The sequence below is a fragment of the Crocodylus porosus genome, unplaced genomic scaffold, assembly GCF_001723895.1.
Source record: "Crocodylus porosus isolate Cpor-Errol unplaced genomic scaffold, CroPor_comp1, whole genome shotgun sequence".
NCBI classification, from domain to species: Eukaryota; Metazoa; Chordata; order Crocodylia; family Crocodylidae; genus Crocodylus; species Crocodylus porosus.
This window is the reverse complement of record NW_017728943.1, coordinates 26,302,633-26,321,736: the sequence shown is the minus strand read 5'-3', so window position 1 is coordinate 26,321,736 and position 19,104 is coordinate 26,302,633. Positions and strand designations below refer to the sequence as shown.

Here is a 19,104-nt window from a genome sequence, read left to right as displayed (position 1 = left end):
TGGATCATGGTGTACATGTAAGAGGTCTAGTCAGGTGCTTGATGAATCCACTTGTATGGAGTCCTGTGCCCATCACACCAAGAACTTTGAGGTGTGCACCTAGGCAAGAGTATGGAGGCTGCTAAAGACTTACCATCTCCCCTTTAGACCACTGAGACTGAATCCAAAGGCTAGACTGAGTCCAGATGTTCAGTCCCTCGATGGTTGTAGCTTCTGCCAGCCAGCAACAGATAAGAACTGTTGCTGGTTGCCTAACACCTCAGCAAAGGCAGGTTTTTGTCAGGGCAATGTTCCTTAGCTTTTCTCTAAGCAAAGTGTACCCACAAGGCAATGGTGGCTAGGGTTTTGAGGTGCCCTATGCTCACCTTTGCTCTGGAGGCTGCAACATTGTGGTTTTTTTAGAAGCTACCCTGCCATGAGTAGCCCTACCATGTTGCCACCAGGCCCCCTAGTAGGATGCAGTTTACGATCATACCCAAGACCATTTTAAAAAAATGTTATTTATATTTTTAAAAACAACCAAACAAAGAAACCCTTGGCCTTTCCCATCCTCTTGAGGTTTTGGGGGTGCAGGTATTTTCTACCTCAGGCTAACTTTTGAAGACAAGCCTACCTTTTCCTCCCACCCCCAATTGGGGTTGGAGTTCTTGGCCTTGTGACACACTTATTCGACCCTCCTAGAGAGCAGCCAGTTGGGTAGGATGAAGTTAGTGGCTTTGCTCCTGTAAAAAGGCAAACTTGTGTAGCTGAGCTACATGTTACATGGCTGCTACTGACAGATATCTTCCTAGAATGCATGGGGAACATGTTGTAGTCATGTCTCACAATCTGTCTATCATGCATAATTTTCTTTTAAGCTACCCACAGTAGTAATGCTGATAGTAGTGACTAGCTGAATTAATGTGTTCTAAGCATGGAGGCTTTTCCTTGCTTAAAGAACTACAGACTAGTAAAAGCTTAAATGTTCTTATCTCTGGCACAGACCATATTGGGAACATGTAGTGAGTGCTTTGATGCTTCATGGATGGGTAATGAAAGCGTTCATTTTGATAGCTATGTTCTACCTGTGGAATTTAAGACCTCTTTCTTCATTAACAGAAATGAGTTTTGCACTGCTAACATAAGAGAGAGATGGATTTTATTCCTCCGTGGAACTGAATATCATTTATAGAACAAATGTATTGATAATGTGCAGTTGTATGGGCTGCTGAAAGCACTGGGAGTTTGTACAAACACTGCAGTGAGCACATTTCATTTAAGTTCAACTGGCATTCCGTATTTTAGATGAAAGAAATGTCTCTGAAACATGTAACATTTCTAAAACAAAAGAATGACTTTTTAGCATCCTTGCTTGGGATCTTATTTTTCCCACAGAATTTCTTTTAGGTGAGTGATAAGAACAATAATTTAATTTGTTTCATAGTACAGATGTTAACAGGCTGAAGTTTTGGGGAAAATGTTGTCCTCAGTGCACTTGGATAATTACACTGAACTGTGGCACAGATACAGCAAGAATATATAGTGCAGTATGATGATAGCAATGCCATATAAGATTACAGATGTTTAGGAATGGTCTGACAAAAACAGGTTTCATTTGAAAAACGGCATTTTGTTGAAACCAGAACTTTTGGTGGGTACCTACACAACACTTCAACCAGGACAAGGAGTTCTCAGCTTTAGGCTCTGTGATGTCATTCTTGGTCAAAATGGACTTCTCCAACACTGTGAAAAGTCCAGCATGCCAGACAGGGCACTGAGGGCATGAAGGAACAGCTACAGCTGGGGATAATCCAGGAATGGAAGACGGTTGGAAGGTTTGCTTGGAAAGTAGGAGACTGAAATTGGAGTTTCAGGTCTGAATTGGGCAGGATTTGAACTTCAGGTTCCCACCCTTGTACCTCTTGCCCATTGCATAAATTATTTATTGGTCCACAGAGAGGGAGATGTGGGGACATGCACCCAGAATGTGGGAGATGAGTCTCTTGCTTAGGCAGGCAGATCAGGGATTTTTAAATTTGGTTTCCCAATCGCAAGAGAACCTCCAATGGTTGTTAGGGCAATAGGGTCTTTTGGGCCATATGGATCTTCTCTTGGTTTTGACCAAGAATGCCATCACAGAGCCTGAAGCTGAGAACTCCTTTTCCTGGTTGAAGTGTTGTGTATGTTCCCACCAAAAGTTTTGGTTTCAACAAAATGCCATTTTTCAAATGAAACCTGTTTCTTGTCAGACCATACCTGAACATCTGTAATCTTGTATGGCATCACTATTATCATACTGCACTATATATCCTCTCTGTATCTGTGCCACCTATAAATTTCAGGTTTCTTTTCTTCTTAGTGGCTCTCAATATTTTTTTTTTTTTCTCTAGGAGGTTGGAAGAATGATTGGTGTCACTCTTCTAAAACAATTTGGCTGGAAAGCTGATCTGAGAAACCCTGATCTAGAGGTAAATGAGCTTGTTTACCAAATTATTTCTTAATGGTTTTAAAATGACATTGTCCGCATAGGTTTTTTCTCTCCTTTCATTACTTGTTTTTTGGTTTCGGAGGATGGAATGCTTTTATCTGTGAAATATACCAGCACAGGCCTGCTACTTTGTCCTACAACTGGACCTCTCTCCCTACTCCACTACTGACCTGAATAAGGAAGTGCTGGTTTTCTTGCAGAAAAAAGTTATCACTAAGAGCTGGAGAAGGAGCCACTGCTATACCTTAACCTCCACAATTAGAAATCATGGTGCTATAATCCAGCACAGAAGTGACCAAAGGTTTGCTTTCACTCATAGCCTTAGGTTGGACTGAATGGTGGGTTTTCAGCCTTGCTCCGCATCAGTAGTGAGCAGCCTTATCAAACTAAAAGTCTGTTCAGTGGTCACTCAAAATCAGGGCGCCTTCCTGTATCAAAGTCCAAGTTCTTGCTGCCTTGGCTTCTGTCAGGATTAAGTTTGGCAAGCGTTTTGTCTCCACGTAGGTATACCATGTAGGTATACATAATCATTCTGGCATACAGTGGGGCAATCATTCTGTACATTCTGGGGCTACAGTGTATTGGAAACGAACCCACTCAGACCCTTCTGAGTGCTACACACAAGCAGTTGGACTCTGCTTTGCCGAGGTCTTTAACTCAGAATGTCATGTCCAGCAACTCTTTCAGCCTGCCAGGAATGACTGGAAGTGCAGACCATTGTCCGCACCTTTAGTCACTAGGGTCAGGTAGGTCTTGATTGGGGATGGTCAAAGTCTGGCCTGTGAGCTGGAGCAGGCTCTGTTTCCCAGCAGCCCCAGCCCGTGTTGCTGTGACTGGTTTCCATGGAGACCCCAGCAGTGGCGGGGCTGTGACAGTGCAGGGCCAGGGTTTCCAAGGAAACTGGCTCCAGCAGCACTGGCAGGGTGTGCATGGCCGGGCAGGGAGCTGCTCTGGGACTAGGGCTGAGATCTTGTGGTGGTGACATCCGGCCCTAGGATATGCAGGGAGTAGACCACTCTGTTGCAAGATCCCAACTCCAGCCCTGGAGCAGCTCGCCACCCAGCCATGGGCCCTGCCAGTGCTCCATAGATGCCCTGGCCCGAGGGCTGTCACAGCCCCATGGCTGCTGGGGCCTCTGTGGAAACTGGCTGCAGGAACGTGGGCACGGACTACTAGGAAATGGTGTTTGGCTGCCGGCTGGATTTGCCATTTTGTCCACCCTGATCTAGATGCACTTTTATTTCTATTGCATTCCCCATGCGTCTTCCAGAAGTTACTATAAAGAGGAGCTAGCTTTGTCCTGAAAACTTTTTTGAGACATTTATGAGCTCAGTTTCAGGTGGAATGCTTGAGCTTCAGGTCCTTGCATATTATCCAATTTCACTAGATGTTTACAAACTACTGCTGTTGGCTTACCCAAGACTCTCTCTGCCTTTGGCTCTGTTCATCTTCTTTTCATATTCATGAGCCCTACTTGGTAGAGTTGTCTTCTATAAGCATTATATCAAAATATCTTTAAGCTTCTCTTTTCATAGTTTGTAGGGTCGGAAGGGACCTGAACAGATCGTCAAGTCCGACCCCCTGCCATGGCAGGAAAGAGTACTGGGATCAAATGACCCTGGCGAGGTGTTTATTCAGCCTCCTCTTAAAGACCCCCAGGGTAGGAGCCAGCACCACTTCGCTTGGAAGTTGGTTCCAGATCCTAGCTGCCCTGACAGTGAAGTAGTGCCTCCTAACGTCTGGTCTGAATCTACCCTCTTCCAGCTTGTGACGGTTATTTCTTGTCACTCCTGGTAGTGCTTGGGGGAACAGGGACTCCCCCAATGCCTGCTGGTCCCCTCTGACTAGTTCGTAAATGGCCACTAGATCCCTCCTCAGCCTTCTCTTGTGGAGGCTGAACAGGTTCAGGTCCCATAGCCTCTCCCCGTAGGACCTGCGCTGCTTTCCCCCATCATGCGAGTGGCCCTCCTCTGGACCCTGTCCATGTTGTCCATATCCCTCCTGACTAAAGACTTCAGTCCACCCTCTTTTGATCACCAGTTCAACAGCATCTAAGGCCATGTGTGTACAGCCTCTGCTGAACCATGAACTACTGCTAACAAGCCCTTTCACCTTTGTTCAGAATGCACCAAAGTCTGGAAAATAAGCAGCGTGCCTGTTTTAGCACAGCTGTGAAAATACGTAAGGACATCTTGAGTGTGCATCTTGGCAAGTGCTTACAACTGTGCTTAAATTGGGACCACTGCCTAATCTGTGGGTTTTGGCTTGCACTGAGTGAGTGGGCAGGGAGACTGTGTAGACCAGGGGTGGGCAAAATGCAGCCTGCCAGGCCATTTTATCCAGCCTGCAGGGCCCCTAAAAAATTTAGAAAATTAATATTAATCTGCCCTTGGCTGCCTGTCATGTGGCCCTCAATGGCTTGCCAAAACTCAGTAAGCGGCCTTCCACCCAAAATAATTGCCCGCCCCTGGTGTAGACATTGCCCAAATAGCGGTTAGGTTCCATCTCTTACTGCTATTTATGGCTGGCCAGCTCTTGGATCATGTCACAGCTTATGCTCGCTGGGGCAGAAAAGCTTCTATTACTGACTTTAGGAATGCTTGCTTGAGCCGCTGATGTGTACGTGGGAAAGGCAGTTGTGTTCTTCATCACAGGCACTCTGGGAATGGGCTTTTTCAAATTGTGTGAATGACTTAGGAGCATGAATTTCCTTGGATTTTGATTTGGGGGGGTTTTGTGTGTCTTTTTCCAGTGCACATAAGTGACTTGGATTTTGGTGGCTTTGGAGTAATTCTAGCCCTGCAAAACCTGTTGAGTCGCCCATACTCTCTTGTTCCTTTGAACCGTTTCCTTTTGGGGTATCTTTTTTTTGGTCAGAGTTTTGGAAAGATTCCATCCCTGGCCCAATTTTCTCTCCCAAATACTTCTTATGGGCCTTTGTAAAACTTGCTTAATATTAAGAGAATATGCAAGGGATCTTTATATTCTGAAAGGTATATTCAGTATGTTGTTTACTGCTACAGAGAGTAAAAAAGGAAAAAAGGGGTGCATTACTTGATTACTTGAGATGGAAGTCTCAAAGACATGTATGTCTAGTGATAAACTCCTACTTGACATATAATGTCTATAGGACTTGCTTAACTTACTATTTTAAAACTATTTAAATTTGGGTAACCTACTGTTCCTACCTAATTTCTAATAGTGTGGTGTCTTTGACCTTCAAAAAAGCCTAAACCTATTAAAGAAATGGCATTTTGTCATGTTTAAATGGTCTAAAACGGCTACCATATTAACTTTTAAAATGAAATCTTTATTTTGTAACTTTTGTTTTTATTATTGTTTCAGATTTTTGTCCATTTAAATGATGAGTATTCTGTGGTGGGGATTCCTGTCTTCAGGTAGATATTCTTGTCCCATAGCATGTACATTGGACATTTCATTTTTTAATAAATGAGAGGATCAAGTTGGCTGCTGTAATTTATTTTTACTTAATTAGTATCACTTGGACTATCATAAATTTAGATCATATAATTTATCTAGTGTTCATGTGAATATCTCAGCCAAAGTTTTCTGAAATAACAGCCTTAAATAGGCAGTTAAATCCAGTGGTCTTTTTTTCAAAAGTACAGTATCCACTGACTTTTCCTTTTGTTTGAGTTTCAATGAATATGACTACATTAAGGAATTTATGTATGACAAGACACAGGCCTAAGAAGATAATTTCTTTAGGATTTCCTTTTTATGTGGACTATCTCAGCTTGGTATCTCACCTTGGTTATTGTTTGCAGACTTCCACTGTCAAATAGAGAGTACATCAAAACTGCAGGACTGCGCTCTACTATAGCTTGGGCTATGGCATCTCTTGCTGAAATCAGTGTAAGCAAACATTAATACAGATTAGCACTAACTAGCAATATAGGGTCCTGCATAAAAAGAGTGGTGTTTGTCTGAGTGCTGAGGATTTTGTGGCTCAGCTAGTGGGAATAGTGGTAATCTGATGGAAATCTGTTAGGAAAAATTGGATATAGTTTTCCACCACTGGCCCTCTAGGCAGCACAGCAGTATTAAATCTGGATTTCAGAAAACATTTGAAGGTCTCAGAGATGGTCTGATGAAAGCAACCTGGACCCCCCGACCTGAAGTTCCTCACAGTCTCTCTCTTTCTCTCTCTCCCTCCCGCCTCAACTCCCCACAGTCTCTTTCTCCCTATCCTGTTACTATCAGACTGCTCAGGCTCTGTTCCTTCCTGGATCATGGAGCACAGCATGTGGAAGTGTAGCCCTTGCCAGGCCATGCAGCAATGGTGGAACAGGAGATGGAGTTTCCATGTGCTTCATGCCAGGGAGGGAATCTAGCCCAAGCCCAAGCCAGAGCTGAGCTGCATGTGAAAGTAAGGTCGGGGGAAGGAAGCAAGAGAGGGCTAGAAGCTGCAAAAGGCAAGTGGAAGGGGGAGGGAATGGCTGCTGTGGGTCTGACTCTGGCCCTGAACCAGGATCCATAGCAGCCACCTGCCCCACCCCATTGTACATAAATTGTAGATGAGCCCCCCCCCCCCTTGCTGATCGGGGGGGAGGGGACCTTGTCTTAGATTTGAATAAATATGGTATTCGTTGTTTCAGAAAAGCTAAATATTTTGAGCTTTTCCCACATAAATTTATATAGTGGATACATTCCATTAATATCTAAAAATAAACTTTACCTCAAAGACTGTGTGGAAACATGTGCCATGTTTCATGTGATACTGTCTTTACTGATTCTTTTCATTATGTTGTGTTATACTGAATTTGATCTTGTAATTTTGCTGTTTATTGTCAACCTTTTTTTTTTTTTTCCCAATGGGAATTTCTGGGTATTCAGCCCATCATCAGAGTGGGCTTGTTGAATCAGAAGACAAACTGATGTTGTCTTGCTTTGAGTATAATATCCTTCTTATTTTTGTTTCCAGGCTGGTGCATTTGTGTTAGACCCCATGTGTGGGTTGGGAACAATACTCTTGGAAGCTGCAAAAGAATGGCCTGTAAGTTCTAAGGTCCTAATAAGATGTTAATAAGATGGCAGTGCAGTTCTAGTGTATGTTTATTTTAAGAATGTGACTTGTAATTTAAGTGTGTGTTCTTGCTGGAAAATTGGAGCCAGGTTTATTTACAAAAACTTGCAGGTTTCTTTGGGGTTTTATAGGTAAGTTTTTTTTAGTTCAAAAATATTTCCAAAATATATAAAGAGCTCAGTCCTATATACTGTCCCCACAGCCATTGCAAGCTATTGGAGAATCTTAGTCTACATTGAGATTCTTTCACCTGCTCTAGTGTTTTTATCCAGGTGAAGGGGTCTTAGCAGGGTGATAAGACTCTTAAAGACTTGTACCTAAATAGGGGAGAATTCCCTCAGTGCAGGAGCAGAGACATACAGCTGCAGGCTGTATTCAAAAGATGCTTATGCTTGCCAGAGTAGAGGTTACTTCTGGGATAGTGCCACAGCACAGTGTATTACAAGAACCATAAGCAGTTTAGTTCCATAAGTAACTAGGAATGTGCTCTTGTAAGTCAGAATTTCCGCCCCCCTTCCAGTGGCCGGACCAACCCAGAACTGGAAGGGCACAACTATGGCAAAAAAGTGTAAAGTGCTCCATCCGGGGACGAACAATCCTCAACATACTTCCAGGCTTGGTGGCGCCAAACAGACTAGGACCATGACTGAAGGGAACCTAGGGGTAATAATAGAACAACGTATGAACATGAGCTGTGAGTGCAGTGCTGTAACCAGCTAGGCAAACCATACTTGGGCATGCATCAACCGATGCATCTCAAGCAAAACCAAGGAAGTGATTCTTCCACTTTACTTAGCATTGGTGAGACTGCAGCTGAAGTGCTGTGTCCAGTTTTGGACACTGCACTTCAGCAAGGATGTGGAAAAGCTTGAGAGAGTCCAGAGAAGAGCCACCCATATGAACAGAGACTTGCAAGGCAAGCCATACAAGGAAAGGCTGAGGGACTTGGGCCTCTTCAGCCTAAAAAAGAGAAAGCTGAGAGGGGACTTGGTAGTAGCTTACCGCTATGCCAGGGGAATACATCAAGAGCTCACCCTTGGGGAAAACCAAGTGTAATGGCCACAAGCTCCTGGAAGACCATTTCAGGCTTAACACTAGGAGAAACTTTTTGACAGTTAAGCTGTCCAGACTGTGGAATAAACTCCCTCTAGAGGTGGTGCAGTCACCTACCCTGGAAATCTTCAAGAGGAGACTGGACAGTCACCTTGCTGGGGTCATCTGGACCCCGTTGTCTTTCCTGCCTAGTGCAGGGGGGCTGGACCTGATGATCTTGCGAGGTCCCTTCCAGCCCCTTACAATCTACGAATCTCCTCCCTCTCCCCACATACGTCTCTGGGATTTTAAGTTACATGTGGTTCTAAGAGCTGCATGACTGAATCTTGCCTAAAGCCCTAATTTTGAACCTGTGCCATTAAATGTGTAAAATTAATAGGTAATTAATAATGTGTAAAAAGGAATATGTTTGCTTGGGTTTGGTTTTCTTTGGAGGAGGAGAGGGTTTGTTTCAATGGAGTAAATGTTTTGTTTATCCTCTCCACCTTATCTGTCTTATCTCTTTCTACAGAATGTACATTACTTGGGTACTGATGTATGTGATTCACAGCTCCAAGGTGCATGTGAGAATGTTAAGGCTGCAGACTTGATGGATAAAATTGAGTTACTTAAAGCTTCTGTGATAGGTAATGTTTGGAAATACTGGAAATCATAAAGCAGATATTAAGGATTGTAGCAGTTCCAGAAATTATAGTTAATGCTGAGAATTACAGTACAGTAAAACCAAGATTTTCCATTTGTAACTGGGGACTTCCCTTAATGGTTGTGACATGCTATCTTTTTCTGTTCTCTCCCCTTTGTGCTGTGGTAAAAATAAACTAGCTGAATATAGGGCAATGTAAACATTAATTCTGTACCTTAATGTGATATTTCAAATTTAAAAAAGATATTGGTGCATTAGGTAAAAGTTCTAGACACTATCATAACAGCAGAAAAAGGTGCTATGAATGCAGCTTGTAACAGAGCTTTTAGCAAAGAAACTGCCATAATAACTTGTTAAATTACATGGTGAATTATTCTCTTTGGCAGTTAATATATTTTTAATGGCCTTAGTTTTTTTTCTGGAAGATGGTGTCAGTTTGTTTTCAGTTTATGGGCTTATTTCAAGAGAAGGTAATTGCTTTGACAATCTGGACAAACCCTCCAAACCTGGCCCTGAACTATCCTTCTGAAAGACTATCCCCATATTACAGCAGATAGCATAATCCTTCCCCCCTTTGTCTGATACCTTCAGCTTTTTGTACATTGAAGATGGAGGATAGATATTTATTCTTTACTTGTAAAACCTATTTCATACCTGATTGGCTTTAGAGCTCTTAACTTGGCTTGGTGTACAGAAGTAGTCTGATCTCAAACATCCCTCTGTTGAGCAAGTAGTCAATGCCTTGTGTTTTATATCTTTAGTCATTGGTCATGATATGTAAATACTATGCTTTTTTGAGAAAGATTGCATAGCTGTCTATTTCAGTTGCAGTGAAGTGGTTTACTTTAACTCTGGACCCAAGGACATTCTGGGAAACAGCTAAAGCCATTCGCAAGAGATTGACCTTCTCATATAGTTCAGGTGCATGGAAAAATAGTAATTCACAGAGCTGGCATAGAAAACTCAAGCAGTTGGGGAAAATTCAAACACAGCAGCCCAAATAATGAATTGGCAATAGCCAGGCCTACCTGCAACCAGATTTTATTAAAAATTTAACATGTCACTTTCCATTAACATGTTTGCATCAGTTTCTTTCTAATGAAAGAGAATGTGTCCATGCTAGGGTTTGGAGTTTGTATCTGGATCTATCAACAGACACCATACCATTTTATTGCCTGTGAATAGCTGTTTTAGATGCGTCTTGCAGCTGTGAAAAGTGCTTGAAGGTGTTAGGAACACATTCTGATGACCTGCTGCTGGATGGTTGACTTGGATGTTTAATGCAGATTCTCAACCCTGGGGTGCTGTTATATCTTCCAAAGAATGTCATGAGGATATAAGTGCAAGCTCACATCCCCTGCCTGGCCAATCCCCTACCCCACTGCCCAGCCCCTTTGCTAGGAGGAAAGCACTATAATACATACTCTCATTTTTCAAATTGGATAGTACACAATTTTGCAAACGTTATGAATAGAGGTGCGCCAATATATTGGTTCATATCATATTGGCACCGAGAAAGGAAAATTGCTATTATCGGCAATCAGCCTTTTTGGCCAATAATGTCACTGATTAAATACTATGTGCATGTGTACAGATGCAGCATGCACATGGCCAGGAATGCAACCCAGCAGCTTGGAGAGTATCGTCCAGCCAGTAAGTCTGGGGGAAGAGGCATGGGGTGCAGATAGAGGCCCCCACGGTGAGGGAAGGAATGGCGTTGGGGCAGGCACTGCCCAGCCAGGGCAGGGTGCAGGATGGAGCCACAGGCGGCTTATCTGGAGGGCATGGGAGGGTAGGGGTGGGGATGGATCTCAGCCACTGCGTGCACCTGAGAAGGCATGGGGGGCATGTGCCCCCCACACACACACTCATTTGTGTGTGGGGCAAGTGTGGGCTGCCTACTGCATGCTTAGGGCCAGGGGCTGTGCTGGCCTCTTCCTGGGGGTGGGGGCTATCCCGGGGCTGCGCTGTGGGCGGGTGGGGGCAGCTCTGGGAAGCGGAGGCTACAGCGAATTTTAGGGTGGTTGTAGGCCACCCTGTAGCCCCCGCCTTCTAGCACTGCTGCCTGCCCCGAGCGCAGCCCTGCCCCAGCCCCCCTCCCCCCATGCTGGGAAGAGGCCAGCGTAGCCTCCGGTTCACCCCACACGCATAAATCTGGGGGGCATATGCCTCCTATGCCTTCCCCAGGAGTGCACACAGCAGCAGGAACCGCCCCCACCCCCACCCCCACTGAGCCAGCTATAGCTCCGGCCCATGCCCCACCCCAGCTGGGCAGATCCTGCCACTGCCTCAGTCCCTCCCTCACCATAGAGGTATCAAAGACTGAGAGATTTAATAGCAACCTTCAACTACCTGAAGGCTGGTTCCAAAGAGGATGGGGCCACACTTCTCAGTGGTGGCAGACGAGAGAACAAGGACCAGTGGTCTCAAGTTGCAGCAAAAGAAGTTTAGACATTAGGAAAAACTTTCTTATGAGAAGAGTGGTAAAACACAGGAACAGGCTACCCAGAGAGGTTTTAGAATATCCATCCTTGTAGGTTTTCAAGACCCACCTAGACAAAGACTTGGCTGGGATGATTTAGTTCGGGATGGTCCTGCTTTCAGCAGGGTGTTGGACTAGATCACCTGAGGTCTCTTCCAACCTTAATTTTCTGTGATTCTGTGATTTTCTATAGGTCCATATGGAGATTGACTTCATAATCATAATACTTCTCTCTGTCATTGACACCTTTTCAGTCTGTGGTGCACATTCTCTTTGAGATGAAAGACATTTGGGTTAGAGCAGGGTTCAAGACTCCTTTTGTGATCAGGTCTAAGTGTTCAGTCTGTGAAAGGTATACAGGTTACATTAGTCTACAGACAAAAGAAACCCAAACTCATGGCAGAGGTGATATCTTTTATTAGACCAACTAGATATTTTTTTTAAAAATGTCTTTATTTGCAAGCTTTTGGGTGCATTCACCCTTCAGGCATAGGAAAATGCAAAGATTATAATATTTCTCCTATGTGGAAATGAATTTCCATATTTCACAGGAGAGCTGAAGGTGTTGTAAGATAGATCTGGTTGGAATAGTTCTTTTGTGCAAAGAAGTGTATGTGCTGGCCCACCAGACTCATAGTATTGAAGAATTAAATGCTATCTGAGAGAGGATCTTTATTTTCAATGTACTTGAACTACAGCTACTAGTTAATTGCCTTCTTTTCTAAGTAAACATAAGAATTTGACTTTTTATTCTGCAGCATTGCCATTCCCTTCAGAAAGCATTGATGTTGTCATTTCGGATGTTCCTTTTGGGAAAAAGTTCACGATAACAAAAGACATAAAACTTGTACCAGACATTCTTCGAGAAATGGAAAGGTATGTGTAATATTTGAAACACTTTTGAAGGTCATATGATCTTGATCATTAAAAAGAAAATAAATAGAAAGAGGGAGAGTTTTATTTATTCTCAATGATCTGTATTCTGTGGTCTGGACCTAAAAACGTATGCACAGAAATCCTGTCCATGTTGCTTATTTTACTTCTCATAAAACTGCTTCTGCAGACTGTCACTGAAGGGGCTGCATATCTCCCCTGGCAAACCATGGACGCTCTGACAGCCGTGAGAGCTGTCAGGGAACATCCCTGGTATGCATGCTTGATAGATGTTCATGAACTGAGAGTCTTTTCTTCCTAGTCTGTGGTGACAGAACTTCCCCCTCTTCCTGCTCTTAACGAGTATAGGTCTGTTTCTCTCTCTTCATATGTGGGTATAGCTTACTGGTATTTTGTCTTTTCAGACAAATTTTTGTCTTGACCTTTTGTGCTGCTGGCTGGGATTTCTGTGGTGGAGTCCAAGAAGCTTATGGCTCTCTAAGTGAGATATTCATATTTGATGCTCATGCCCAGTGATACTGGAAAAGACTTGATATTTTGAATAAGAGCAGCAGTAACTGTATTCCAGTTCTATTTTGATGGTATTATTTTGGTGGAAAAGGGGGGACTCGTATTTCAAGTGTGGATGCATTTGAAAGTAGATTTAGACCATGGGATAAACTTGTAAGGTTTGGGGGCGGTTGTTTGTTTTTTAATCCAGGTCTCTTTCATTAAATCACAGGTTCTTAGCATGGGTTTTACAAACAGAACAAATTTCAAGCTATTGGCATCCTCCCTTTCTTTATGGTTTAGGAAGGAGGGAGCACGGTATGGAAAAGGTTGAGCCATTTTATTAGACTTTACTTTTGTTAGACCAGTAGAGTAACAACTTATACTTATTCAGTACTTGGCCTTGGCTTTGTTTGAAATTCTTTGGGGTTTTGTTTTCCCTTTCTTCGTGGATCCTCCTGAGCAAGGGATTTTCTTGTGAACAAGAAAGTAGTAGCTGCCTGAGAAGACCCACTAGTACTAGTTAGCTGTTCCCTTCTGTTTTACTTGTTCACTGTGAGCAGAGTAAAGATAGTGGCTTTGGATGGAGGTTTTGTGTGGCTTCCCCCCATTCCTCCCACACTTAGGTTCAGACTTAGGTTCTTGCTTCACTGGCTTCTTAGAAGTGAATTGATACTAAGGCTAAGTAGGTCAGTGGTTCTCATCCTTTTTGTACCTGTTTCCCTCATTTTATGTGGTACATGCACTCCCAGAAAACTGTGCATAACTCGAATTCGCAAAAAGGGAACCCAATTTATAAGTTAAAAAATTGGGATACATTCCCACAGTGGTGAGGGAGGGAGCGAGGCTGGGGCTAGGGGAGGGGTGGGTAGAGGGGCACAAGCAGGTGGTATCAGCTGCTCCCAGGGCTGCAGGGGTGAGCAAAGTGGAAGGAACTGTCAGTGGGCGCGGGGAGGGGGGGCATGGCCCTTGCTGCTACACGTACCCTGGGAGGGCTGCCACTGTGTGCTGGTCTCTGCACCATGCTGCCATTGCCCTGGGAGCCACACAATGCTATGCTGTGCTTCCCACCACTGGGCAGGCAGGGGACATACTGCAGCAAGTGCATGGCTCCTGGAGCAAAGGCAGCGAGGCACAGAGCCCCAGGCTGCAGTGGCAGCCTGTCTCTATCCTGTGTACAAATCCAGAGGGCATGCCCCCCAAATACCTGTCCCAGGGTGTGTGCAGAAGCGGGAGTCCCCCGTGCTCATGGCTCTATCCCATGACCTTCCCTGGCCCCAGAGCCCCATTCACTCCAGCCCCTACCCCTGGTTCTGCCTCTGTCTCACTTGCTCCCTCACCATAGGGGCCTCAACCTGCCCCCCGCATGCCACTTCCCTCCCCCCACACCCCTTCCCCTTCACACGCTTGCCTGCTGGGCACTGCTCCACATGCCGCAGGGCTGCATTCCTGGCCGCCTACAGGCTGTGCGTCTATGGACCCCCCTACACACACACTGCAGCCATCTGGAGTCTGCATCTGGGCTGCCCTGCAGTCCTCTGTGCTGCCACCACTGCCCCACAGGGCAGCCCAGAGGTGGTGGTGATGATGGCAGAGCGGAGCCCAGGCATGGGCTCCAAAACCATGTGCACTATTAACACATTACAAAAATTAATGTGAACAACAATTAACACATTAATCATGTGTTAACCACAATTAATTGACAGCTCTAATCAGGACCCATTTGTAAACATCCATGGGCAGTCCTGACCAGTAAATAGTTTAAGTAGAAATTACACAAGTATTTTTGGGCTCAAAATACTTGTATTGGACACAAGTTTAAAGCAGCTCAACAGCCTTAATTTTAAAGACAGAAGTCAACGTCTATAGGAAAACAGTAACAGCAATATCAGCATGTGGTCCTCCATTACTCCCAGGTGACATTCATCATTGTTCATTTTGCACAATGCAAAGTGCTGATGCCCCTCAATCCTGACTCACAGCCCCCTGGCCAAGCCAGTGCCCTTCAGTCCCAACCCAGAGTCCTCCACACCCCCACCCCCCCCTCAGCCCTGCTGATGTCCCTTGCTCCTGACTGGGTGCCTCCCTATACCCAGGCCCTAGCCCCCCCACTGTGTGGGGTGGGAGTGTGCGGCAGGGGAGGGGGGTGTGCCTGCAGTGAGCACAGGGCTGCAGCCTGCCCAGAGCAGCATGGGGAGAAGCTGTCACTATGGCCCGGCCGATGGGACCCAAAGCAGGGCATCAAAATGTTTTGCTGCTGTAGCTAACAATGTCACCAGGGCCCCTGCACCAGCCACACCACCAGCAGCAAGAGGAGTAAAGCACGGGGGGGGGGGCAGCTGTGCTGCCCTCCCCTCCTCCTGTTGTTAGCTGCTTGTGTGCCAGGCTGCAGCTCTACCTTGCTGCCATGGTCTGGCTGCCACTGGTCCCCTCAGGCTGCCAGTGCTACCCACCACTTCACCTCCCCTCCAGGGTAGAGGTGTGGCCTGAGAGGAGCAGTGGCGGTGGAAGGAGGTGAGGGCAATAGAGGCATTTGTCCCCACCCTGCCCCCAGCTGTTACTCCTCAGGCTGCTGCTGGTGTGGCTGGTGCTGGGGTCCTGGCAGCAATAGCAGCAGCGGGTCTCAGTGCTCTGCTCTGGGTCCCAGAGGTGGCTCTTGCCTATGCTGGTTGGCCAGGCTGCAACCCCATGGCACTCTGCCAGCCTACAAGTGGAAACCCATGGTTTCACATGGTTTTTCTCCTGTAAAGGAGAAAATCCATTATTTTCCACATTTTTCCACGATTGTTTGTGACCCTTTCATATATTCTTGTGACCCACTTTTGTGTTGTGACCCATGGGTTGGAAAACACTGAACATGACTCCTTTCTTTAGATCAGGGATTTTCAACCTTTTTTGTCTGATGTACTCCCAGTGGCCGGTTAAGAAGGAGGGAGTCCTCCAGCCAGTCAATGAGCAGGAGTTGGGGGGCGGGGGGGTCCCCTGGCAGCTGATGGACAAGGTGGGGAGGACATGCAAGAAGTGCTTCTCCACACCACTGCCACGTATACCCTGGGGCCTTCCCAAATACTTCTAGGGGTGTGCTTACTCCTGGCTGACAACCTCTGCCTTTGATGAAACATCTGTAAGAATCAATGATGAATTCTAAAATGATTCTTGACTTGTCCTAAGGCAACAGTCAACTAAAAACTGCCTGATGTCCCTGCAAAGCTGTATGCCATTCTGCAGAAGGTAGTGTTTCATTTGTGGTGTAGTTTAGAGCTTCTAGGGAAAAAGAAAACAACTCAAAGCCTCTGCCTCCATTAGTCAGACCTAGAAAAATTGTTTGAGGAAGATGGTATTCTCATCGGTGTGTTGGACAATTTTAAAAATTAAGTTAATGTGTTATTATTACTATTATTATTTTATTAATCCTTTTCATTGGCTGAGGTCAGAAATACTGATGAGGTAATAAGGGTCCAGCTTTTCCACTTAGGAAAACTTTTTTACAAATAGTTGGATTTAACATTTGCAGTTAAATTATATTAATTCAATTAAACACTTAAGGCCTTGCCATATAAAATGTCAGATTTTTTGTAGTCTTTGATCCATTTGAGAAGTTTAGATAAAACGAGGAATTTGGCAAGGATGTATGATTAACCATGTGTCTTGTTACTGACAGAGTGCTTCATGTTGGAGGGACTGTGGTCTTGTTGCTTAGCCAGGACCCTCACAAGTACGTCGATGGACCTATTGCTAATTATGTTGAAAATGATGCATCAGTTAATATCACTTCTGATGGCACAAATAAAACTGTTACAGCAACTGACTCAAATCCCAGGGAGGAAAATGGGAGCCCACAGAGCATTTCTTCAAATAAAAACATGGAAAGGGAACCCCACGACAATAAAATGAAGTGTTTTGGGTCTTTGGTACTTGTAAACTCCCATGGAGTTAGTCTTGGAAAAACAAATGCTTTCATATGTAAATATAAGAAAATGCCTACATCTGAGGTCAAAAGCATTCTTAAATAATGCTTGAATGAATTTGGTTTGATACATTTGAAAGTATAATTGTACTGAAACTTATGAACCCTGTTATTCTTAATTTTGGCAAACTGTATGTTTATTATAAGCAGATATTGCTTTAAGTGTTAAATCATTCCTTTTGCCTCTGCTGCTTTACTTGCTAAAGAATCCTACATTTGGACACAGTGGGTGTGTCTACATATGCACATTTATTGAGCAGTAACCAAAAAATACTGCACAGTATGGGCACGTATCTACATGTGCATGCCCGTACTGCGTAGTAACTATGGCAGCTTACATTGACTTGTGCATAAATTTGATACCTGCATGATCCATGTAGCAAATTTATGCCCGATTAGTTACTGCACAGTAACACATGTAGATGCCTTACTGCGCAGTAATGCAGGAGCTTCCCAACTGGGCCTGCCCAGCCACTGGGGTCAGCTGAAGCCCAGCTCCAGGACTCCTGCCTAGTCCTGTCTGCTGCTGGGCTTGGCTGCTCTCTGGCAGCCTCTAGCTGCAGGGTATAAAAGCCTGCAGCCATTTTGTGCCTTGGGGCATGCACTCAAGGGAGCTGGCAGGAGCTGCCTGTGGCTGCAGCACACCAGCAGGCCCCGTATGCCCCCAGTAGAGCTGCCTGGAGGTGCCGGCTGCACCAGTGGCACAGCCAGGATGGGACCCACCTGCTCCGGTAGCTGGTGGTCGCAGTGGAGAGCTGGGTGGCAGACCAGTGTGCATGGTGGGCAGAGGACTTCGTCTGGGAGGCTGCCCAAGAGGAGGTGCAGCTGTGGGCATGCCAGGCTCACTGGGCTGAGCTGGCGGCCCTGGAGCAGCAGCACGTGGAGCTTCTGAAGCAGCAGCTGGCTGCCCAGCAGAGGCTGTGCCCATGCCTCACTCTGTTTGGCCCCCCACTCTGGCCCCACAGGACCTGTGGGTCCTGCCCACTGCCCCGCAGCAGGCCCCTGGCAGCATCCTAAAGCAGGTCCTGCATTGCCTGCAGGCCACAGGCATCCCCAGTTTTTGCCACAGCCCCTGGACCCGCAGGGAAACTCTCTATAGCTGGGGTACTGGCTGCCTGCTGTTGGGCTCTCCGCCCTGGGTGGCCCCACCCATCAGCCCCTTACAGATGGACTCAGGGACAGGGTCAGGTATGTCAAGGGTCTGTGAAATTTGGGGAACAGGGTTTTTAGTATCTGTGGGGAGGGTGGTGGAGGGGCACTCTGTGGGAGGGGGTTGTGTTCACTGAGGGAAGAGGGATGGGGTGTTTTGTTGTATTAATAAAGTTTGTACTGTTTGACCTTTGTGTGTGTCCTGGAGTGGTGCTGGGGGTGATCATGGGGTTGGGGGGGTGTGGGTGGCAGGGCAGGAGCGGGGAGTGCAGGAGGATGGGGGCAGCCAGAGCCTCTTGCAGCTGTTGCCTGGGACCTGGCACAGCTGACGGGTGTGTGGCTGTCCTGGGGCCTGGGTGGCAAGGGGCCTTTCCACAATTTTTTAACGAAAGTTGTTAGGGCAGTGGTGCTCAATCTTCCGGCCCTGTAGGCCAGGTGAGTGGCGTGGAGCCTGTCTGTGAGCTGGATCAGGCATCATCCCAGGGGCACCCCTCCTGCCTACCGCATGCTGGGACTCGGCATCTGATACAGCATGTAGGGCCCAGGGCTCTCTCTGTCTTGAAATTTGGCTACACTCCTTCCTTGCCCCAAATTTCTGGACCAATGGGAAGCTTCGTGGGTGAGATGTGGCATAATGGGCCACAGCTAGAGTAAAAACTCCAAGATAAAGGTCTCCTAATTTAGTCCCTACTGTTGAAGAAATAATCTGTACAATTGAATTTGCTGTTGAAAAGGGAGACATTTTGATAGGCTAATTTTTTTTACTTTCTTAAATGTTTCCAAATTTGAGTAGAAAAAAAGTAAACTGAAATGGATCAGAAATCTTTTAAAGTGGCTCTAAGTAGTTTATATGTAGCAAAGGCATAAGAAAAAAATTTAAATTATTAAATGTTAATGGATTTTATGTAAGGAG

General features: G+C 45.6%; 1 protein-coding gene across 1 annotated transcript; it reads left to right on the top strand.

Moving 5' to 3' along the window:
• The first annotated feature begins 2,339 nt into the window (after positions 1 to 2,339).
• THUMPD2 (THUMP domain containing 2) lies at positions 2,340 to 17,142 on the top strand. The gene is made up of 7 exons (XM_019549064.1): positions 2,340 to 2,447; positions 5,813 to 5,865; positions 6,256 to 6,343; positions 7,413 to 7,484; positions 9,079 to 9,193; positions 12,451 to 12,568; positions 16,737 to 17,142. Exons 1-7 carry the CDS (start codon positions 2,382 to 2,384, stop codon positions 17,086 to 17,088), a joined length of 864 nt encoding a protein of 287 aa, XP_019404609.1. The 5' UTR covers positions 2,340 to 2,381; the 3' UTR covers positions 17,089 to 17,142.
• The last annotated feature ends 1,962 nt before the right edge of the window (positions 17,143 to 19,104 follow it).